The sequence below is a fragment of the Pomacea canaliculata genome, linkage group LG2 (genome assembly GCF_003073045.1).
Source record: "Pomacea canaliculata isolate SZHN2017 linkage group LG2, ASM307304v1, whole genome shotgun sequence".
In the NCBI taxonomy this organism is placed as follows: domain Eukaryota; kingdom Metazoa; phylum Mollusca; class Gastropoda; order Architaenioglossa; family Ampullariidae; genus Pomacea; species Pomacea canaliculata.
The window spans coordinates 11907382-11930888 of NC_037591.1; the positions used below are offsets into that span (position 1 = coordinate 11907382).

The window sequence follows — 23507 nt, forward strand, 5'->3', positions numbered from 1 at the left end:
GGATTGTGGGTTCAGATCTGTCTACCACAAAAAATGTTTGGAACAGACTAGCTAATATATCACCTGGGTAAGCCACCAATAACGCATCTCTCGCAAACATATACACAAGACTAAAAGTTCATTTTTATTAAATCATATACCAAATCCAGTACCAAACAGATTTAGTGTATTCAAATTGAATAATAAAATATTTTTATGACTATTTTTGAAGACATCTTCATGAAGAGAGAGAAAACACTTTCTTTGCTTACCTAGTGAATATCATTATCTACAACAGAAGTCAAACATACATGTAAAATCTCAACTCTGCTGAGTATTTGGTACTTTCCTACATACTTCCCACCAGCACAAATACTTGACTAAAACACGATTTCTAACATAACATCAAAATTTGATATCAGTTGTCTAAAAGATACCCAAAGCAACCCTTTTGAAAATGATTCTTTTAATGCAAAACAATTTTCAAAAATGTATTTTAAAAATATTTTCCTTGTTTTCTTTCACTGATAAAGCTGCAGGTTAATTTTCTAAGGCTGAAGTGGTGATGCCTATACTGCAAGCTCATCAACATATCTCTCTCCTTATAAGACCAACAAAATTGATAGGACCAGGCACTGCTTAAATGTAAAACTTCCACAAATAAACCCAGTATGTACCCTGGTTTTATATAGACGTTTGTCACATAATTACCAAGCTTCTAGTGCTTGAACGACCAACATTAATTTATCTACGAAAAAATTCTACAAACATGCTTAACTATGTCAAAACATTTAACTTAAATAAATGATGATAAAAAATACAATGAGTTAACCACAAACAGGTGATGAAGTGCATTGCTTTCCTTATGAATATTTGTCACTCAGTCTGCATTGACCAGCAGGCAGCAGGCAATAACCAGCATACTTCTACACTTTTAAACTTGCTCTAGATGACCATTCTAATACCAAAATGCACAAAGAGCAATGTCCAACCCATGGCAAACATGATTACAACAATAGCAATAAATATCTATTAGCATATTAAAAGTTTATTTAGAACAGTTCATGACTATAGGATCAGGACTAAACACAAGCAGGCACTGACATTACATTATTGATCATTCTTGAAATGGCATACTTGTTAACCAGGCTAAAAAACAGAGTCAAATTATACACACAATCATGAGCAGACAGTGTATTTCAGTGTGTACCTGCAGCTGAAAAAACAGAGATTGGTGGAGGAAGAGTTGGATTTCAATTTGCAAAGGCACATTCGCTGACGACAAAAGCGAACGTCACAAAACACTGATGCTTGACACATTTTAACTATGCCAAATAATAATTAAAAAAAACAAAAACAAAACAACAAATTTGAAGATCTCTGCTTAAAAAAGTTCTCGTATTATAATAATTTTGTAAGGCGTCCCATTTAATAGGTAGTAGGGTGCACTTATTCAGTCACGCACACCATTCGGGAATGAAAAGCAATACTCGGGCATATCCAGTCAAAAGCAAATGAAGACATTAAATGCTGAACAAATATATTTTCAAGCAAGATTTAAAGAAAATATCAAACACTGAAGGGTTCTAAAGTCAAGGTCTAGTTTGAGAATGAATGGAATCCATGGCAGTAATACTTGAAGCAGCCATGACAGAAAAAGAAGAATGTGGCAGAATGGAGAGAACAATGTGGAGAAGAGCAAAAGACTATAGTAGAAAAGTAGCTATGTGCTAGGTCAGTGATAATGGCACAACAGACTCAAACAGCCTTGTATTTGATGCCCTTAGAGATATGCAACTTCATCCCTGAATGATGCAAGATTGACAGAGACATGTTTTTGCAAATAAGGCAGGCAGCTGAACATTCTGAAAAGGGTGGGAAAGTGTGGCTTCAAGACGGGCTAAAAGAGTAATGCAGTGTTCCAGGAGGTGAAGACAGTTGTTGTGGATCCATCACTTTCTTATAAAACTAATCCCCTGAACCTCAATGGCACAACTGACAGACTTTAATGATCATGTGCTATTTTGTATTAATATTTTTAAGTAAATCAACTTTTAACCCTCCCCTCTGATATACAAGAAATAAAACCATAAATCAGGAAAAATCTGTGCACACACTAGGCATTTTAACATCCTGAACACACAAAGAATGACACTGCCTGTACAACTATTACGCCCATGTATTTCTGTAGAAATAGTTAAAAGGCATAGATAATATTTAAAAGCGATAAGTGATAAAATGTACAGAAAGATCCCCCATTTCAAATTATCAGGCCACGATAATAAAAAAATAATTCTCAAGCACTGTACTACCCAACCGCTGATCTACATAAGTCACAGAACAGCTTTACTGCAATCCTACAAGAAGGCTCTGTGGAGTAAATTTATCTAAATCATTCACTTAACCAGGTACATTTGCTTCAGCAAAATTTTACAAAATCATAGTTTAAGAAATCTATTAGTATGGAAATCAATGGTAAGATAAATATAAAATATACTAACACTTGCTTTTAAGTAATTTCTAGTATACATGTACTTACTACCAACAAATGGAAACAAAAAGTAACCTTTTAAATTGGTAAAACTCTTACTTTTCTATTATTAGTTTTGACTTAAAACTGCTGTTAAGAAAACTCTTTTAAGATAAAGTTTACTCTTAAAAAAATATCGGTGGGATTTCTTTTAAAACAAATATTATTAAAACTTTATAACAGTGTCTTATTTATGTGTTAGTGACTGTCAAGAAAGTGGAAACTTAACCCCTAGCCTTTGCTGAAGAATTTTTAGTGAAGGCACGTTTACAACACTGTTGTAAAAATGTCATGCAACTGATTCATTAAAAGGTACTCGAGCCTTTAGATAGGTCACCCAAAAGAATTGTACAATACAAAGAAACCCAATAAATAATCAATCAATATATAACAAATAGACACTTTCAACACTCAGGCAGCAGGCAAAGAAGCATTTTTTATGCTAAGAATTTATTAAAGTTCATCCCACATTCCTCAATGCCATAAACACTTGATAAAAGTAAACACATGCAAGCAGTTGTTGAATGTTTTATGTCAAAGACAGATTTGCTTTTCAAAAATCGAAAGATGAGTATGGTCCCGAAAAGGCTGAAAGCAAATTGTCACTTTGATTTTGTTGTTGCTATGGCAGTCGGAGAAATGAGCTTATACAGCAAAAGTATATTTTCCTATAGAAAAAAATAGCAAATGACCACCAGCATGCATTAAGAATTAATAAAACACTTTTAATTAGTTTTGCCATTAAAGCACACCCACAGATAATCCAGCCATCCTTGGGCTAAAGCAGTCATTTCATTAATAAAGGTATGCATTAAAAGCTGAAAATGACAAACCTCAATTCTTGATTACTTAACTGGGTACTAATATCAAGCAACATCTTTCTCTGCACTTGTTCCAACTCTTTACCAATCTAAATAATTGTTTCAATACCAAGTTTATTCACAGGGGCTTTAGTCTGACAACATGCATACCATAGAAAATAAGGACAATAAATATAGACATTAATATCAGAAATGACAAAGGGTTAGTTTTTCTATGACACTAGTGCACAATGAAGGCTACATACCCTTGATAGGACATTATCCACCAGGAGTCCATGTTACCTCCCTTACCTTCAATGTGCAGTCTGCCATCAACCATTTGGCAACGTGCATGCTATGCCCTATTTAATTATTTCTGTGCCCCTTTCAGATTTTGTTTTAACAGGAAACAGATGGCTGATATCAATTACTTAAAGGCTGTCTTAAGCCAGCAGCAGTCTGTAACAATTGTGTGCACAATTAGCTCATCAAGAAAAAGTCACAAGTCAGCAATGCTTGACAGCTGGAGAACTTGGGCTTGTAGGTGTAGAACAGAGGGACAAAGCTACCTCTAAAATAGGAACAGGATGGAGAAAAAAACCAGCAAAACAATCTGCAGTGGACTTTCTTCTTGAGTTACTGTGTGCAGATAATCACTGCTTCCTAGAGTCTGCCAGAAAAATCTCCACATCAGCAGCCCCCTCTTGCTGTTGTTGCTGCTGCTGCTGTTGTTGTTTCATGGCAGCTCGCTTCTCTGCCAGCATTTTCTTTCTAGCTTCATCCCTGGCTTTAGCTGCAGAACGAGCTTTCTGTGTGCGTTCTGGAGATGACTCGGGAGTGTCCTTGTTGTTTCCTTTCAGGCCCCTTCTCTTGGAACCTGACAAATATTAGCAGTCAAAGTTAACAAATAAATGGTTAGAAACCTTACATGCCTAATAATCATGGAGAGTTCATAAAAATCAGTTATGCTGGCACTCTGCAAACAAAGCATGTTCAAGCAAGTAAGCTTTGTATAAATGAGGAGTGATTGGGTGTAAAGGTAGAGAAAAACAAAATTAAGGCCAGACAGGGATTTGAAATTTAAGAAACTTTTTTTTAACTGATGCAATCAGTTGCCATGGAAACAATTCATCTTTTAATGTTTTCCTACATATACCCTTAACATAACTAATAAAATTATTTATTTCACTTTTAGAAAAGTAAACATGATTACTGTTGTATGCCCAAATATTGACTAAGATGTGTAAAATGTACATGGTAATTTAAAAAAGGTGTTTGCAAATATAGAAATACACAATTATAGGTTTAATTAGTTATCAAGATGTTAGCAGAATTAGGTGCTCTAAGCTACATCATTTAAATAAAAAATGTGTCACTATAACAGCCTTAGAATGCAGTCATCATTTTCCTCCTTTTGCATGTGGCATTTTGACAAGTGAATGTTTGCTGCACATACTGAACATTTAATATTTAGTGTAAACATCGCCAAAAGGAGAGATCCTCTAGCTAGCTTTGAGTTTTTTTTACATCCGAAAACGTTTCACAGATCAATTGTGGGGCACCCAAAAAATTCTGAACCAGGTTCATGTCACCTGTAATGCACCCAAGGATAGTGGTACTAAATTCTGATTGGTTACATATAAAGTGTGTTTATGCATTGTTCAAATTAGGAATTTTTCGGCTCTTCGATTGTCCAGAAAAGAGCAGGAAGCTAGGTGTGGGAAATGTACTTTTTGTCTGAAAGGTGAGTGAATGCTCTTTTTGCAGGTATGCATCCAGTTTTTCTGACTATTGCTATGTCCCAAATATTCTCTATTTTTGCTCGATCTGTGCACAAGGACAAATATAAAATCCTTCACTATCTTCAGTGACAAATTATACATATTTCTATATGGTTTCATGAAAAACAGATTGCAGAGCGGACAGAGAGGACATGTTGAATATTCATAATCTGGCCATAACCTCAAAATGGCTAAAACTTATGATTTTCATAAGACATTGACGTCTGGGCTTAAGTGTTAAAAATAAAACAAATAAAACGGAGGATATATTTCTCAACAGGTGGCACCTAACTGAAGTATGATCCTACCTCTCTCACTGGCTTGGAGACAAAGGTACTCATGTTCAAACATATCCTAGATTTGACCTTTTATTGTGTATGTTGTTTAAAGGCTTGTATCTTACAAAATGAAAGGAGATTATTACTTCAGACACTGAGTAGTAGTAGTTTAGGATAAGCTTAACTACAGCAATTTAGAAAGCCTTTTTTTTCACTTCAATTACTCTGTGAACTTAAAATGGAGAAGTACATTGTTGCAGTCTGTAATACCTGGGGTGTGTCCAGGGGTGGCAGAAGGGGTGCTGGCCTGAGACAAACTGCCTGCAGACTTAGGGCTGGAACTGGCCGAACTGCGGCGTGATGCCTGAGACAGTAAAAGTAATACAGATTCGGATTATACTGTAATAAAATTTTACTCTAACTTTAATATTCACAAATTCTAATTTTATTCTCATTGGTTACAGTTTTTTTTTTTAAAAAAAAGGACTAGAATCACAACACAATAGATTACTTCCAAAAAAATGCCCTCAAAGACATCCAGAGGCTGTAAACAAGTGATTACGGCAAAGAAGGCTATGGCACTTTCTAAACAGGAAAAAATGCAACGGCTGCTGAAGAAACAACCGCACAATAACAGAAAAAAAACAAACCCAACCTACATGCAGCATGGTCAAACAACTGTTGCCAGCATTTTATTTTGTGTAAGGGGCAACTTTTTTTGATTGGTTATAAAAGAATATTATTTCGCTATTTAATTCTTTGTCCATGCATGGCATCAATTTTTTGCCAACTCTTATTGTGTTTTATAGATGACTGTCAGTTTGTAGTCTTTTGTGTGCAGTGCATTCAGCTCACAGCTATATGAGGAAGTGCTTTACAAATATAATTATTAAAAAGAATTCTTTGAAAAAAAAACAAAAAAAAACCCCAACAACCTGAGACTTTCCCAATACTGAAGTGCTGTAGCCTATGGTTTGTGTGCTCAATTTTGGAGGAGTTATGTTCAAAGTCATTGATTACAAACCCTTTGTTAACCAACCAGAAGGGATATCTATTTAAGTATAGTAAATGGCAAACAAAGGAGAGGGTTGGGTTCTATCTCCCATATGCCATATTCCAGAGACTGTGACAGTTCACTTCCTCTAGACCTGCACTATCATCTTAGGATGATTAGTGTTAACTCTTTTTCTAAAAGATTCATATCAGCAGCAGTGAACATTTTCACAGCTAACCCTCTTATTTCTGCCTTATAACCTATTTTCATGACAAAAAGCTCTCTCTCTCCATTTCATACAGTTAGAATTATTCTGAGTACAAGAAAACCATATTTTTTGAAATGTTAAAAAAAGCTCTGTGTCAGTGATGTTTATCTTTATTGTATAGTGGAACACACTGTACTTTGTGCCATCACTACCATTCTAAATGTTAAATTGTGTTGATTTTTTGTCTGCATTGAATGAGTTAATATAAAGTTTATTACTAACCTGCTTTGGAACCTCCTTCCAATCATTCTGACTCATATGCTGAATCTCAGCAAACATATCATCAACATTGTCTATTTGGATTTTGATCATGTCCCAAAAGCCTTGAAGGTCCTCCAGCAAAGGTACACGTTCTTCAGGCTCAGGATGCTGAAAGAAACGTCAGTAAAAAAATGACACAACTTTGCTAGTATAATACGAATACTGAAACTTGTCAGTTCATGATTTTTGTAACTGCCACAGAGTAAAAACAGCAACCCAAATAAGTGCAGATTGTGCATCATATGTTGCTACACACCCAATTTTCCATACCTGTCATGGTTTATTTTTCTAAAATGCAGAATAATGAGTAAGGTATTCTTACCATGTGTTGGGAGCACAACTCATGAAACTGCTGGAACTTCTGACTGATCAGCAGATTAGACTTTCCAATGGCTGCTCGTATCTTCCCATTTACTGTTGTCACAACAAATTATAAGACTATAACATTTTTGCCTATGTATGTGAGCAGTCTCACAAGCCAAATAGCCTTAATAAGCAAAACATTGGGGGAGGGAGGAATGTAAAGAGAGAATGTATTAGAGGTGGAAGAGTCTGGGTCAGCCCTGTGATCACAGCTGAAGCCACGCTTGTAGGAGTTCATAGGACACAGCCTGAATTTTATTGGTGCCTTTCTCTTACCATGTGCTCAAGAAAATTAGTGCAATGGTAGGTTAACAGGTATGAGTCTTGCTTCATTTTAAACCTTTCCTTCCTTTAACAAAGACTGTTGTATTTTCTGTAAAATAACCTGCAGATATTCTTGCATATTCTTAAAGACCTTGCTGACCTGAGAACACTACTGTCTGGCTATTTCATGTCATACAATGTCTAACCTTCTTCAGGCAGGTCCTGAGACCTCATCATGCCTTCAGCATTTTGTGCCTGATGCTTCAGCCTCTGCTCCTCTACATTAGCAAAGTTCATGAAGTATTCTCCATCCTGTGGTAAAAATTATTCACATCTTTACACTTCACATTTCCTTTAGATTATAAAGATTTATAAAATACTCTAAATCCTGTGATAACATGCACACCTCAACTCTTATTTTACCCAGATGGCTGAGGCATTTCCTTTTCTGTGGCAAATGTATGTACAGCTTTACAATACCCCTAGATTCACTAAAAACTATACACACAGCAGCAAAATTGTATAAAGCCTTACTCTTACATCAAAACAGGAGTGTGACAGCAATGAAACTGTTCACTAAAAGACACCATCTGTAAATTAAATATTAAGATAATTATTAAATGAATAAAAGTTTTGTAGATTTACTTCCCCCTGAAAATTTTTGAAAGGCTGTTTGCTCCTAATATGTTCAAAGTGCAAGTTTTTTGTAAGAATGCTACATTTATTCTACTACATGTTTACTTTTATCTATATCTGCCTTACAGCACAACACTTTAACTTAATACATGAATATCCTTAGCATACGCTCACCTTGATAGGGTCACCAGTAAGCTGTATAGTAGGTATAGGCAAGTGTCCATTATAAGAAGGCGTTATATCATACGGTTCACTTTTTAATGTCTGGGCCATCTCACCAACACATGAGGGACTAGTCACGCTCCCAGCTGATTGCACTCTTAGATCCCCGCAAGTGTCTGGACTGCGCAAGGAGGGCATGATGGGTCTGGTGAGCTGAGATCTGAACGCAAGGATGACGTGCTTGAGAAAGGTGACCTTGTAGGTATGCTCTTGTAGGAGGAGTAGCGACTGTACTTCCCATACCCACTGACTGCACAACTTAGCTTAAGGTATGAAGGCTTGTGTGCTGATTCAGGAGCACTTGGAGGCGACAGAGGTGACACAGGGGAAGCGTAATCTTTTTCTGCTAGTTTGCTGACAGAGTCCAAAAGTTCTTGGCCAAGGATTAAGGCATCCTTTTGTCTTCTCTGGGGTTCACAAGATGCAGTGTCAGCAGTGTTTATGCTGGACTCGGGGGTATTGTCAGAAGGTAAATGGCCTTCGGTGGAGCTGATCAGGGACTGGTTAAGCACAGCTTTCTTGGACAAACAAGAGCCAGCAGACTGACTGTTCCCACTCAGCAGAGATGGTTCACTTGCTGCACAATCACAAAAAAGTGTAAAAATTTAAAAAAAAAGACCCAAAATACTGCTTGAAAAAAAAAGAGATCCTTTATTAAAATCATATTGCATCATAGTAAATAACCACAAAGCAAAGATTAATCACCGTTAAGCACAGTTATCTCAGTACAATTATCTCCAACTATCACTTTCCCCAGATGCTGTGTCAGCACAATATCATGGCTGTCTTTGTCAGAAATCTTTGTCTTTAAAAAAAAGTCTTCTGCAGGAGAAGGGGAAATGTCAAACATTAGCAGGGCACTCAGGATGCTGCCTGTGTTGAGGGACAGTTCAAACAAAGACCCAGCAGAGTGAATCATTAACATTCATTAAAGTTTTGTGTCACCTCGACACGAAATGAAGGCCGTTCCACAAACTTCTTTCTTCTGCTGTCCTCTGTCTGAGTACGATCGTCTTCAATTTTTTGTTCAGTTCTCATGGTCTTTGATTTAACGTTTAATGAAATAAAAAAAGCACAAGTGCACATGAACAAGGCATGAGTGGGATAACGTAACACAAAGACAGAAGGAGTAAACAGTTTATCTAAAGATGCTTACATTAAAATCGTTTTAAACAGACACGACATACACATACTTTTCAACCTCAATATCTTGTCAGGCCGAGCGATTATAAACACCACACTTTGCTGTCCTACCACGGAAAGCTTGCTGCGAAAACTGATCGAAATCGCGCTCTCAGTTACCTGTTCAGAGAGTCGGCTTCAGCCGTCTATAAGAGCAGCCACGATGGAGTCTGAGAGAAAAGCCGCCACTAAACTAACGCCTCCAGTACTCACTGATCAGAGTAGCCCTTCACATGCAGCGCCCCTCCAGTCCGCACGATGCTGCCGTATCCAAGTTCCATCACATGCGCCAATCATCCGTGCCTCCATGTTCCTCTAACTTGCTAGCTTTATTCTCCAACTTGCTAGCTTTATACTCTACCTCCTGTCCTCGCTTTCCTTTTCTTTGTGAGTGTAAACTGCTTCTCTCGCCCAGCCTGACGAGATGCCCTGCTCTCTGCCTGCACTTCAATATAACCTTATCTCACTGGCGGCTACATTATGCAAGTTTTTTTCTGCCAACAGCGGGTAGCACGGAAGGGTAAAAAATAACAGCATCTCAAAATAGCGCTCCTCCCTACCTTTACCATGGCCGGCATCACTCAGTGATGGGAGACGCGCCGCCTTGATCGATGCTTGCCGCACCTTGCCTTGGTGAGAGATGTTAAAAACTCGCCAAGCTTTGATTTTTTTTTTAAACCCCTCATTCACTGCCATAAACTCGATTTCCTCCTCCCACCCACTACAACCATCTACCCGTCCAAAAGAAAAGCTCCATCAGCATGAAAACTAGTGTCGAGTTAGAACAGAGTGCGAGAGGTTATGCAGGATCTGTGACTTACTCCTCCTCAAGATCTGTTTAGTTATGTCATCATTGCTATTACACCTTCACGTCTTAACTCGGCACTTTTCTAAGGCTCAAATTACCCATCACATATGTTATGCTATCATGTTAACTTCTCAAACTCTCTCCAGTGTGTGAGAATGAATTTTTGTTTACTTCCCCATACGCGCGCACAAACAGAAACGAAACTGAGGGAGGGCAAGCCCTGATAAAATGATGCAAACGATGACAGACAATTGCCAACAGTAACTGTGTAAACCATGATGTGTCGACAACGAAACATGTGCCGCGAGCAGCGGTCGAGAGAGTGGCGAGTGATGGCGCGCTTTGCACTCACCGACGGCGGCCTCGAACTGCGCCAGCACCCAGCTGGTACAACACACTTGGCATGTAGAGGCACGTGTACCCCATACCCTGCATTGTCTACCTGACCAACACCGCTGTCTATAGACATCTCAACCAAACAACTCGAGCGTGTGAAGGCCGTCATTTATGCAGCCTTTCGTCTGTGCCATTATTACAAGTTGACGACATGCCAAAACACGAGACTCGTCGTACCTAATACCAACCCATTGTTAAAATACAATAACCGCCTTCCTCCCGTCACTGCTGACTGGTCATTTTCAAAGCCTCTGTACCGTGTGGACAAGTCCCACATGCACAAACATGAGGAAGGACTAGAGGGAGAGGAGTCGACATGTGCTGAACAAACAATGAATCTCTTTTCCGCGTGCAGCGATTTCCCTGATGAGGTCAGAAGTCTCGAGTGTGACTCACATCTTAAACAGTTAGCAGATGGTGGAGCCAGGGGCCATCGTCTTTCCTGACTTGCGAGTTACTACACCTTTACTGTCTTTGACCGATTTAACGGCGCTTGTCTTCACACCTCGCGCCTGCATGGCCAACAGAGGATGCCGCCGCCACTGCCGCAAGCAAACGCGCGTCCAGCTTTCAAGGAACACCTCCCCACTCGCTAGCTTTGAATACAAAACTTGTCAGTTGTTGACTGATGTGGCGTGAAGGATGGCGACTAAAGCAAGCGCAGCACTACAGTGCTTCTGTAGTGGGGAAGGGGAGAGAGAGAGGGAGGTCGTGTTGGAGAGGGACTCCAAACTCTGCACACAACAGGCTGAAGGTTTGTGAAATACGAGGGTTTCGCCCTTATCCCCAAACACGAACACTATTTAAAAAAAAAAAAAACGTGACAATAATGGTAACTGTACTCACCTGATGGCTACATCTAGAGATTACAATCACTTCCAATACTCAAGACCTTACAGGACAGCACCCTGGCAGTGGCAGCACCATGTCTGCTGGACTGGTTAGAGCGAGGCACGACACCATGCCTTGAGGCGGGCTGATGCATGAGAGCAACACCAGGGATGCTGACGAGCGAAAAGCAGCCGACTGGGGAAGTGACTTACTCATGCATGTTCTTGCCGGTCCCCCTTAGTGTGTGCTCTCGCAATGTGTCAAGTCTTCGCCCGCCACAGGAGCGCCCTTTTGCTGGGCCAGGATGCCGCCCTAACTATTTCAAGCACGTCCACCGAGCAAGCTCCGTAAATACAACCAACCTGTTGGCAAGCGACCTGACAGCTTTTCTCACAACGCCGCCCTCACTTCCCAGCAACGGATTAAAAAAAAAAGAAATACTATGCTATTTCAACAACACAATAAACGACTACATGATGGACTGGCGATACAATTCGCTAATGTATTTTATTAATATCCTTTTACACACCACTCCTCCTCACCTTGCGATAATATTAGCAAATTTGTTCATCGCATTCCAGAGATCCAACGTTTATGACACCATGAGTGGTGCAGCAGGACAACTTCATCGCTAATGTGCACGTCCTCTTGTTTACAACCGCGAAGCACTCTAGATGGAAACACCACCAAGGCAAAACTGATAACTGGTCTAATCGGCAAAACGTGCCGTTTACGTCATGCAATGCAGTCTACGTCGTGCAATGCGCCATTCTTGCAATCTGTCTTGTAATATCTGCCTGCATCTTTCGCCACCTAACGCTAGTGTGCTCCAGTGTACAAAGTTAATGATGAACGTGACTGACAGAAGAGTAGATTGGGGAACCCAAGAACTGAGACTAAGTAACGGGCGACGATCTTTCAAGGGGCGTTTCAAAGTCAAAGAGGCACGACACCAATCAACCTACTCCAAACACAGGTAAACTTTAAAAACAGAAAGCAGCCCTGCTTATATATATATCACACATCGGGAAGGAAAAGCTAATGGGCTTTAATGACTTCTCAAAACAATGAGATTCATCTGAGCCAAGTTTAGAACTATTTAAATACATAAACGCAGAAAAATACACTCAAACATAAGGTAAAGCTTGTCCCCAAACCTTCCTATTGTTTGGGGAGTGAAGGGTTAAGAGACCACACTTTTCTTGAGGCCAGCTTTTAGTGAGTGTACCTGGTGCTGGATGGGATGGCCTGAAGAATTGAATAAAGATTACAAGGTACATGTATATCGATAGTAACACCTTCTCCCCAGAGACAATGTGTCACGCCGGCTTCCCCAGCATGCAACACCGCACACATGCGAAGGTTCTGTAGTAAGGTAGTAGGTGAATGGATGACTCACACTATAGACAATGCTGCCAGCCCGGGAAGGTGGATGCAAATGCATTCACCTGCTACTGATGGGAAAGACGGGGCCGCTTTTCCCAGGGTAACGATAGCGTCAGACTGCTGCTAACCTAGCCCCATGAGATGCAAGAGTAAAGTCAACTCCGTTATCGGAGGCTCACATAAAGGGAAGGGAGGGTGTTGATGGGGGAACCGCCTGCTGTGTGACTTGCTGTTGGCATAAATGGGAAAGGTGCACTGACGTGTGTAAAGTCTTACATGTTTAGAGGCTGCTTGTACAACAGGCTTTGTTTACTACTGTTGCTCTTAATTTTGCAGCTATTGTATTCTCTTTCTGCAACTCTTGCACATAATCAACATTTTTTTGTCCTGATTGGCAATTTCAGCAAAACTACAAAACTGTTTTTCTGTAAGTGTTCATGCAATGCTACAATCTGGAGTTATATAACCTTAAATGTATGGCCCCCTTTAGTCGTGATCGTGGATGATGCATCCTAGCATTACTGGTTGACTTGGCTGTAGCAGCTGCACCTGTGACCAGCATGGAATAGCAGTTTTATTTCAGCATACATGTATACCATGGGACAGATTACTTCACCTCACGGTCATGTGTGTGGCTCTCCAAGTTCAAGGGGTCAAGGTCAAGTGCCTTCATATTGCTCTTGCTGATGTCTTCATACTAAATTTTAGAGAAAATAATGCTTCTCCTTCCAAATGCCAATTTCCAATACAGAATGTGGCCATCATTCATGCAGTGGACATGTCCCAGCCATACCCATCAGATAAAAGTTTTCTTGTCTGGCATATGTGGTCCAAGATTCACTTTCACAAGGTGGTGTGGTAATAACACAGTGTACATTGCCATCTATTGTCTTAATAGTTAATTGTCAGCTTGGTATTGTTACACAGAAATGATAAGATAAGCAAGTGTTGTAGTTGCTTTTCCAATCCTCTGGTTGTTTCCATGTCAAGGGAGAGAATGTCAATGATGGTAGGTCTGAAGTAAGCAAACTGGTTCACAGATATTGTGGTGATGACTGGTGATGCACCCTATTCTCTCTGGGTTAAGGCGGCCCTCTTCTTATCTTGGGATGGAAACAGCAAGAGAAGAGATATGCACTGGTGGTGCAGGTAGTGGAGCCATCAATAGGATGCTCTACCTTCAGCCCACCTTGATTATAGTGCTGTCACCGTGACTTTATTGACATATGCTCGTGGCTCTATTTTGTATGCAAGCCTGCTTGTGTATGGCTGCTGCTGCTGCTGCCACAGGATGGAGTGTGGTTCCTTATGACTCTCCACTCTGGATGAACCAAAAGCTATACTGGTTTGACTTTAAACTGTGGTGCTGCAAAACTTCCTCAACCCCATAGAGAGTAGGGAAGTGGGTGAAGTAAGGCAGTAAGAGGGAGAGGAGATTAGACAATAAAAAAAATCACTATAAAAAATAGCTGACTGAGAAAAGTGGGGTTTTTAACACCTCACTCCCCAAATGACCTAAAAAAGGTTAAGGGATGACCTTTCCCTTTTTATGTAAATTAGCCATATCCTAATGTCAAGATTTTAACCTCTTTCCATGCATGGTGATATTTATAGTAATATTTCTTCAAAACAAAGGAAGGATATTCACCCAGATGCAGAAAAATATGTTGTATTCAGTTTAATGGCAGAATTTTTCACTCATGGTGAGAAAGAATGGGTACAACCCAGGAAGGGAAGGTATGACACAGGGATACCTCCTACAGGTGGTAACTGCTAACTGCAACCATCTAGCCAGAAGGTGTAGATCACAGGTGTTGACGACTGCCCCAAGGTATCTTTCTTACCCTACCAGTTATTCTTGTCGGGGCTGAGAACAAAGCTGGATAGTGAGAACAGCCTGTGAAGAAACCAAACTGCTGACCTAAGTTTTGAGTGCAACGTATATTATATGCGCATCAGTCTCCACTGGTGTCCATACAGTAGATTTTTAAATGTATGCTTTCTTACCCCCTGATTTTCAGAACAAGTAGCTTGATGAATTCAAAGTCCTTTCTACTAAACCACTATCTGCACTTCTGTGGCAATTACTCAATTAAACATTAAAAAGGTATTCGAGAATAATAAACAGAAATATCTCAAAATTATAATTTTTTATGAAAATACACTACCGTGCCCACCACAAATTTTTTATTAATAATTTGAAATTTCATAAATGCAATGTTTTGCTGCTACTACTTCATATAAAAAGGCCCCATAAATATTGTTAAAGGTTGGCAACAGCGTACTGAAAAACCAAAACCCAGTGTATTAATTTTGATTCTGTGACAGTGTTTGCCACAGCGGGGTTCCCACATTGCCTGCACCAAATTCTTGAGAGTTCGAGAGCACAGGAAGATCTAAGACTCCTTTCTAAAGAAACCAAATGAGGAACACTTTCCCTCTATGAATGCTGAAAACTTATACTGACTACTTGTGCATTCCCCCTTCCTTTGCTCATATATATTCATTTTCTGAAGTGCATGTGTACACACACAAAACTGTCATAAATGTATAACTCTAGGACAGTGAAATGGTCAACTCTCGCCTCTGGAAAGCTGGATATTTATGTCATAAATGATGCTATTTGTGCACTACCAGGCATAGAAATGGGTACTAGTGCTAAGACCTGGAGATAATGTCAATACTGAACAACTCACTAACTGACAGCAAAGACCCAATAGAAAATAATGGGATAAGATCCCTTCAGGAAATGTGAAAGCAAGAGAGTTCTATTTGAATTGCATTTATTTTCTTCTTCTTTGTTTAAATATACACTATACACCCAAAACATTAACCAATTTTATGTACAAATACTGTTACGTGTTACAGTGTTAGTAATAGTTTCCTGGTAATTTTTAAAACGATCTAATACCAACGACACAGCAATTGCCATTTCTACAACACTATTAAGATATGTGTGCACATACTCCTTGTGATAAGCCCAGTTTCATGCCACTGGCATGGTAAGTTTCAATCCCTTTTTAACTGTTGATATGTATTAAAACACATTTCTGCCAAGTTGGCTTCATTTGACACAAGCTTCAGCTCTATCCCTATCCCTGAGCAGCACAATAGAGAGGCAATTAAGATAACATATGTCACAAAATAGCCTTGACTGATTTCCTTAGTTAATCACATTATACTAACAATGATAACAGCAATCTCATTTTACTACAACAGAACTACAACACACTTATGGAACCAAACACAGATTATGTCTGCCATAAAGTATCTGCTAAAACCACAAAACTCACCCATCTTCTTGACCATATCCTGGCGACCTGCGAACAAAACACTTCTGTCCGAACATGAAGTGGTCTCTACTGCGAAATGATCCTGTGGTCCTTCACAGTTCCAACAGTCACAACGCTGACGGCTTCCTGACAAAACGGAAGCGATGCCACGAAACTCTTATGCCTTTTTACGTCTGATCTACAGTGCTCCAGTCTTCTGAGCTCCCAGACAAAACGAGTCTGCACCTGTCTGGCTTCACCTCTTGACCACTCCACGATGGACTGGCGAGTGCCGACTACTGACCTGTGGGCTGTGAAAGGTATCCGGCACACTACCGGCTCCGCTATGGTCGCTCGATAAAGTGTTCCTGCGCCACAGCCACCACACCTCATCTTTCACCAACTATCTTCTGCCTCCGGTCCTCGTAAATCTGTAAATCTAATACACGCAAGCATAATGCGCCCTATCCCTATAATGGCCCACACACAGCAGGGGTTACTTGTTTACTGACACGTTGTGTGGTCACAGCATGAACGCATGCCTGCCGCGTCAACGTTAAAATTTCTCACTAGTTATCACGTGAGATGTGTTAATCCCTTGTTAAAGTTTCCCAACCCGGAATAGATGACAAATTATTGTCTTCCAAAAAAAAAAAAAAACCACCAAAACACCAAACAAAACACCACCACCCCAGAACCCAAACTGCACAGTCCCCTTTTGAATGATACCGTAAACTATCAAAGACAAGAACCGTTGATGATATAAGCTAAAGAGAATGAATGAAAGTGTATTTTTCGGAGCAACACAAGTGGATGGTCACCGCTGTGCCTGGTCGTGTCGCTCGCAGTGCTGACGAACCCATGACCCATTTTATGGACACTGTAGACGGCATGTTGTTCCGCCCGAAACTCATTAACGACGACGACAGAGTAGGTATAGTACAAGTAAGTACACGATTACCGCCTACAGGTATAGCTTGTTCGCGAGGAGCCCGGGTTACACACAAAGGAGTGGCTCACTATGTCTCCGTGCGTTGTACTCGCTTGCACAGTACAGCCATCGTGCCAGCCTGCCGCGCTTTCAAGCAGGTCCAAAATGACGACTGGACACTAAAACTGGATTTCGTTTTTATTGTTATACTGGTAATATTTTTGTACGAATTCTAGAAAGTTATTTTTCTGACTAAAATTTTTGTTAATGATAATGTCAAAGAATTTAATGTTTTGTGGCCAATAAAAAGGTATTAAAATTTATTTACTTACTAAAAGGTTACAAGGGAGAGAGGGAAAGGACAGTGTTTCAATTTGATAGTGATAATGGAATTGGTTTTAGAAGCTTACTGACCCTGACCAAATTCTACATAAACTTCCTGCCTTAAATAAATTAAGTATTGAAATTAATCACGCAGACCACAACATAACCTATATGTGGCGCACATCAAAGCCGATCTAACTGTCCAGACCATGTTATTCCTGGGGGCTACAGGATGACATCAACCACGAGCAACGACGCACAGCGCTAAATATAGCCGCCATTTTCCCATGGCACAGTCAGTGATTGAGAGCTCCAACACGCTTGCATGTGCGCCTGTCCTGTTCATGCACACATCATGGCCATGTGTGTGCGCACGCGTGCACGTTATAACAGTTAATGACTGCCTAGTACAGATACATGGATGCTCTGTATTTTATTTTAGGTTTCCCTTGTCTTCTAAGACATAAAATGCCAATCTATGTGTAAATAAAAGCGAACACAGACTTTTACGTAACTCAAATGTCTTCCTGCTTGAAAAATAAATTTGCTTTCATTCATGCTTACATGTAAAAAAGTAAAAATCATATACATGTACCACATTACATGGCATAACCGCTGAAGTGAACTGTTACTTTCACAAAAACATCGCAACACCTAATATGTGGTCAACCCTACAGCATTTTATCTATTACAGAAGATTCTTTTCATAAAGAAAAAGATCTGAAATACCACTTTTTATGATAATCTTTATGATTCTCCACCTTCCTACCACCAGGAAAAGAACTCAGTATTCGAATTATGAAAGGAACAACACTACTCTTGATCCACTGGTTTCAGCTATGTCTGCCAAGAGGAAAGACAATGGTGACAGGGTAAAATGGGGAAGAAAAGAACGGGATTCCAAAAATTGAAGACAGCTGTTCAATGAGGTCTGCTACAACCTTAACAGATCAGCTAATCTAAACACATTCACCCCTTTGCACTTTCCCACTCCAGCGTTCTCAACACCCACTATCAGTTCATGCGCAGAGGGAGCTGGTTACAAACAAGCGAGGCTGGTTTTATTGTCGGCATTTTGCACACTTCCAACTGGAAGGGTGTTTTTTTATCAGCAGGAACTCAGCAGGACAAGGCAGGGGCAAGATGGGTGTAGCTACAGCGAAGCAACAAAATGCCTGAAAGATCATGACAATTGGATGGTAACAGTTTGAAAGCAAGGTATGGAAATAGTTTGCCTCAGGAACTGGCTAGTCCTCAAGGCTTCACAATCAATGACTGCATAGTTCAAAAACACTTATTGTACCCTTTGGCTCTGTACCTTCACTGACTTCTGCTCAAGTATGCTTAACAAGACATAAAGCTTATGCTTTGAACTTTAATGAGGACAGAATTGGAGTGGACCTTGCCAAAAGATAATAAACGACTGAAATCTCAATCCACAACTTGTACAAATCTGATAGTGATACATATATACACTAAAATGCTTACAGAGTTACACTCATGCTTGATGAGTCACCTTGTATCAGCCTTGGAACAATATTCTAAAATTAACTGCAAGAAGAAAAGGAAAGCTCTTCACTATTTGTTATATCAGAGATAACACAGATTTTAATATCAACCCCTTCCCCAACACACATACTTTTCATTTTACTCTTTTTGTAATTTAAAACTGACAGTGTCCATATCACTGTTACCTACTGTGTTTGTGAATTATGTTCAACACACAATGCAAATCTTCTAAAAGAAAATCTCAAATCATATTTCACATATTTTATAGTTGTATATTTTTATGCCCATTCTTCTCTTTCCCTACACTTTTAAAAATATCATTTTGAATATCTTGAATGATTTAAAATAACATATATTAAGAATTTAGAAACATAGAGTTTACCCACTTTATAATACTGTGAAATCTGATTATACAGAGTCATGAACGTGTTTGCACACAGAAACTGCACACCAAACATATCAAGGGTTGTTTCCCTTGCTTTACAATAGTCTCTCGCCTATGCACTTGCCTATATATCGCAAAATAAAGCATAAGGTTTGCAAAATTAATACATAATTATGACCTCATTCAAATATGAACAAGAGTGTTCACATAAATACATAATGAAGTCTACATATGGGGGAAAAATCCGCACACACACAAGTAGAGAAGCCACCAGCAGGCATGTGAGTGACAGATGCCCCTGTTCATTTTGATTTAGGCATCAGTGGTTTCAATAGGATGACTAAATCTGCTAGACATTACTTTAGTCACTGAAAAAAAAGTTACTAATTTTTGTAAAGAATTGAACTTAATGGTGTCGTAGTGAATCTTTTCAGTATAAAATTAGTTATTGGTAAATAGATGGACTGAAGGGATACACAATACATACGAAACATAGATTCACTGGAATTTGTAGAAAATCTATGCCACCTTGGCTCTGGGTAATATATCCAAGCTACTGTGCAGGTCAAGAAACAGTCTGAAAAAGAAGTAGAGAAGACAAGAGGCTGATATGGGAGGAAGTCTGGAGAACAGCAGCAAAATTAACTTGTACCTACCTGTAAGGTTGCAATCCAGTGAGCACTCCCCAATGGACTCGTCACCAGAGATAGTGCTGATTGTGGATGCTTGAAGCAAGCGAATGGCACGTGGAGGAACCACATCCAAAGACGACGGGGGTGCCACCTTTCCTCCTCGATTGTTGCTTTCTCTTGATTTGTTGGTGATGTTTCCTGATTCCTCAGCATCCAGTGAAGCCCCTTCTTCACGCGTTAATGAATCTTTTTGATACTGATAAGAGTCACATTTGTCACTGTGATTGAAAGCCGATGATCTTGTCAGCGGGTGTCTGCTAGGTGGTGGAGCAGCTATATCATCAAGCAGCGCTGCAGTCTCATTGTCCTGATAACTTAAAGGACGATCTTTATACTGAGCTTTGATGGCTCGGTAACGTTCCTCGAGATCAGAGTCTGCACCAGCAGCGGTTGCACTACCATGAGGGGAACGCTTATCCTTAAATTCACGATAGATATTTTTGTTGCTGATGTTACTTTTTTCTATTGACTTAAGCACTCGCTGCGCAGATTCAGGCATTTGCTGAGACTGCTTAGTGTCCCTTTCATCTGTTTTACCTGGTGTTTCTCCACAACTTGCAGGGCTAAAAGATTCTGAACCCTGTACATTTTCAGGATGACTGCTGTGGCTGGAAGTCTTTTTTGGCTTTGATTCCTTGGATGGTTTACCCATTAACTTCATGAACGAGCTTCGTATTTTGTTGTGAGAGAAATGACCAGATGAAGAACTACTGGTAGCAGGAATGGCAGGGTTCTGAGATGTAGGAGAAGGTGTTGCCGGTTCAACCTGATGCCCTGTTGCTGCAGGCAGACTCTGGGAGCTTGCTGTTGTTGAACTGGCACCACGATCTTTACCACGCTTGCGTCCGAGATGAGGAGAAATACGTCTGAAGAAATTGCTAATGGATGTGCTCACTGAGCGTTTGGCTGGTGTCAGCTGGCTTGAGGTGGGACTGCTGGCCTTTGACACCGCAGTTACAGAGTTGGACCTGCCAAATGTGGAAAGATACCAGAATAAACGGTAAAGAATGACAACCATATGGTGCATCTATTTTAGATGAAGAATCACTTACAAAGTTCTGTGAAAATTAATAACCAATAAAACTTATTTCACAAAAGTATTACTTTGTTAAAAAAAAACATTCTAATCACCATGTCATTTATTAATCTGCATTTTTTGGCACAAATGCTCCTTTTCCATTATTCCATTAAAGAAATTCTTCTGCATATGGGAAGCAGCATGTTTGAATGTCCATTTATTTAAAATTTGTGACATTTACATCTTCTTCAGAAACTCATAAGAACAATTTAACTACTACCCAAAATTTTGAATTATTTCTTAAAGCAATTGTACCTTTGCTGAAGACCACCAGGTTCAGGTCCAGACAATACACATGGTCCTTTTTCTTCTATGCCTGCATCTACCAGAGCTCGCACATCGCTGCTATAGTGGTCAGAGATGGCCTGGCGGTAGCTGTAGCTGCGATCAGGTTGGTAGTCTGGAGACAACAATGGTGTTCGATAAGCTGCACCACTCTCAGCAGAGTAAGGCTGTGGTGATCCGTTTGGTGTGTTTTCTTTGTCTCCACTTTGTGAAGGGGGTGCATGTGTAGACACCAATGACTGGTTTACAGCAGATATTAGGTTGCCAGACTGGGGTTTCCTAGAATTCTGTGAATCTTTGAGAATGCTTGAAGAAGTAATGCCACTGCTAGCTCTACCACCATGAAGCTCATCAGGCTGCTTCCTGGACCAGTCCATTTTAATGATTTGGTCTGAGAGGTCTTTAAGCTGTACAGAGTAATCTATACCCGAGTCCTTGGAGACTTCTGACTGATTAGAAGTATTGAAAGTTAAATTAGGCTTTGGAGTATGGCAAAGACTTGATTCAAGGTCATGACTAGACAGTTCAGTAAATATACTATCATCAGTGTCTGAATGGCGAACAGTCACCCGAGTATCATAGGTGACCCTTTTGGGGCTTTTTGCCCTATTTTGTCTGCCCCTCCATGTCCGCTCACTTCTGCAGCTCTGAGTACTGCGTAAACTGGAGGTGGGGCTCAGAGATCGACTTCGATCAGTTGCAGGAATCCTCTCCACTGACTGTCTGGCTGAGAAACTGGTTCTGTATGGCTGTGGGATACGATACACAACGTCTTGTTCACTGTGGGCTGCTTTCAAACGAGGACGGTCTGGACTTCGGCGCCGAGTGATTCTATCTGTTATTATTACATCTCTGTTTCTACGTCCACTATCTAGCACAGAAACAGGACCAAGTGTATCCATAGTTTTTTACCAGGCAACACTGTCAGAGACTTTGATACCGTGGACGATGACAGAGGTCAACTCAGCATACAGATGTCTTGCTCAGCTGACCATCGTGCATCTGAAACAAATTGGTAAGAAAACATACTATTATGTGTTTTACTATTCTTGTCTTGCGGTATTCTCAAGGCTGGCTTAAAACAAATATCTAGTAGTCTTCTGTCTGTTGCACCAAATGTTGATTTTATTTTCATTTCTGAAATGCAATGGCGGTTACTGCTGTGAGAAAACAGTATTAGCCTTCCACTCCTCCTTTAAAATTAAAAATATTCCATTAAAGTTTTTTTGTGGAGGAAAATTTATTACGAATAAACACAGGCGCAACATACAAGCTATTTACATCTATGCCACTATGCTGTTGTATGTACTGATGAACGTTTATATGCAATACTAGTTATTTAATGGTTCAAGCTTGACTACTGACAACCTAGACAACTTGCCTGCCTACCCTGAATACCACAACTTCTTGTCCAGAACGCCGCACCAACTCCACCAAAGATGCGTCCGCCACCAACTAAACTGTTTCAGAACAACCCAGCGCCGTACATGCGCCCATAAGCGAGCGGCTTGCCAAGCATCGGTGCAACGGTCACAAGAGGGCGCCCCAGGCCGAGTCTAAAATACCAGCGTGCCCGATATTGAAGATGTACTGATTAGGAAGCACCTGCCAACAATCAATCAAGCAGATTTGGGAAACAGAAATATGAAAGGAATCTTAACCGCTGAATCGTTTTTCCCGATCACCGCAGAAACATTCGTCGATCAAGGTGCAAGCGACGTCATCAAGTTTACCGCAGGCAATGAGAATGGAGGATTGGAAAGCACAATGATGCGTTTTGGCAAGATCAAACAGAAAACTGTAAACACGCTGTTTAGGATGCTGAGGAACGACCGCCAGTGACTGAGCGACTCGCCTGCGCATCCCACATATCCACTACACGGCGCGGGAGGGACGGGCGGTGTGTGCTCGCCTTCGCGTCACCACGTAAACGCACATAGTCCAGCTGCGCCGTGCGCCGTGATGGCGCGTACTCTGCTATTGTTGCAGCTGTGCCGTGCACCGTGTTTATGCACACTACTACTGATAAAATTGTTCCCACAGCTTGATCCC

General features: G+C 40.3%; 1 protein-coding gene across 1 annotated transcript in view; it reads right to left on the bottom strand.

Annotated features, from left to right (window-relative positions):
- Positions 1 to 111: 111 nt before the first annotated feature.
- LOC112557074 (disks large-associated protein 4-like) overlaps positions 112 to 23507 on the bottom strand; it is a 38592-nt gene continuing 15196 nt past the window's right edge. The window contains 9 exon segments of the mRNA XM_025226703.1: positions 112 to 4186; positions 5639 to 5732; positions 6853 to 6999; positions 7214 to 7305; positions 7725 to 7830; positions 8329 to 8492; positions 8495 to 8953; positions 20057 to 21060; positions 21426 to 22457. Of these exon segments, the coding sequence (XP_025082488.1) occupies positions 3963 to 4186; positions 5639 to 5732; positions 6853 to 6999; positions 7214 to 7305; positions 7725 to 7830; positions 8329 to 8492; positions 8495 to 8953; positions 20057 to 21060; positions 21426 to 22357 (3222 nt within the window). The 5' untranslated portion in view covers positions 22358 to 22457 and the 3' untranslated portion in view covers positions 112 to 3962.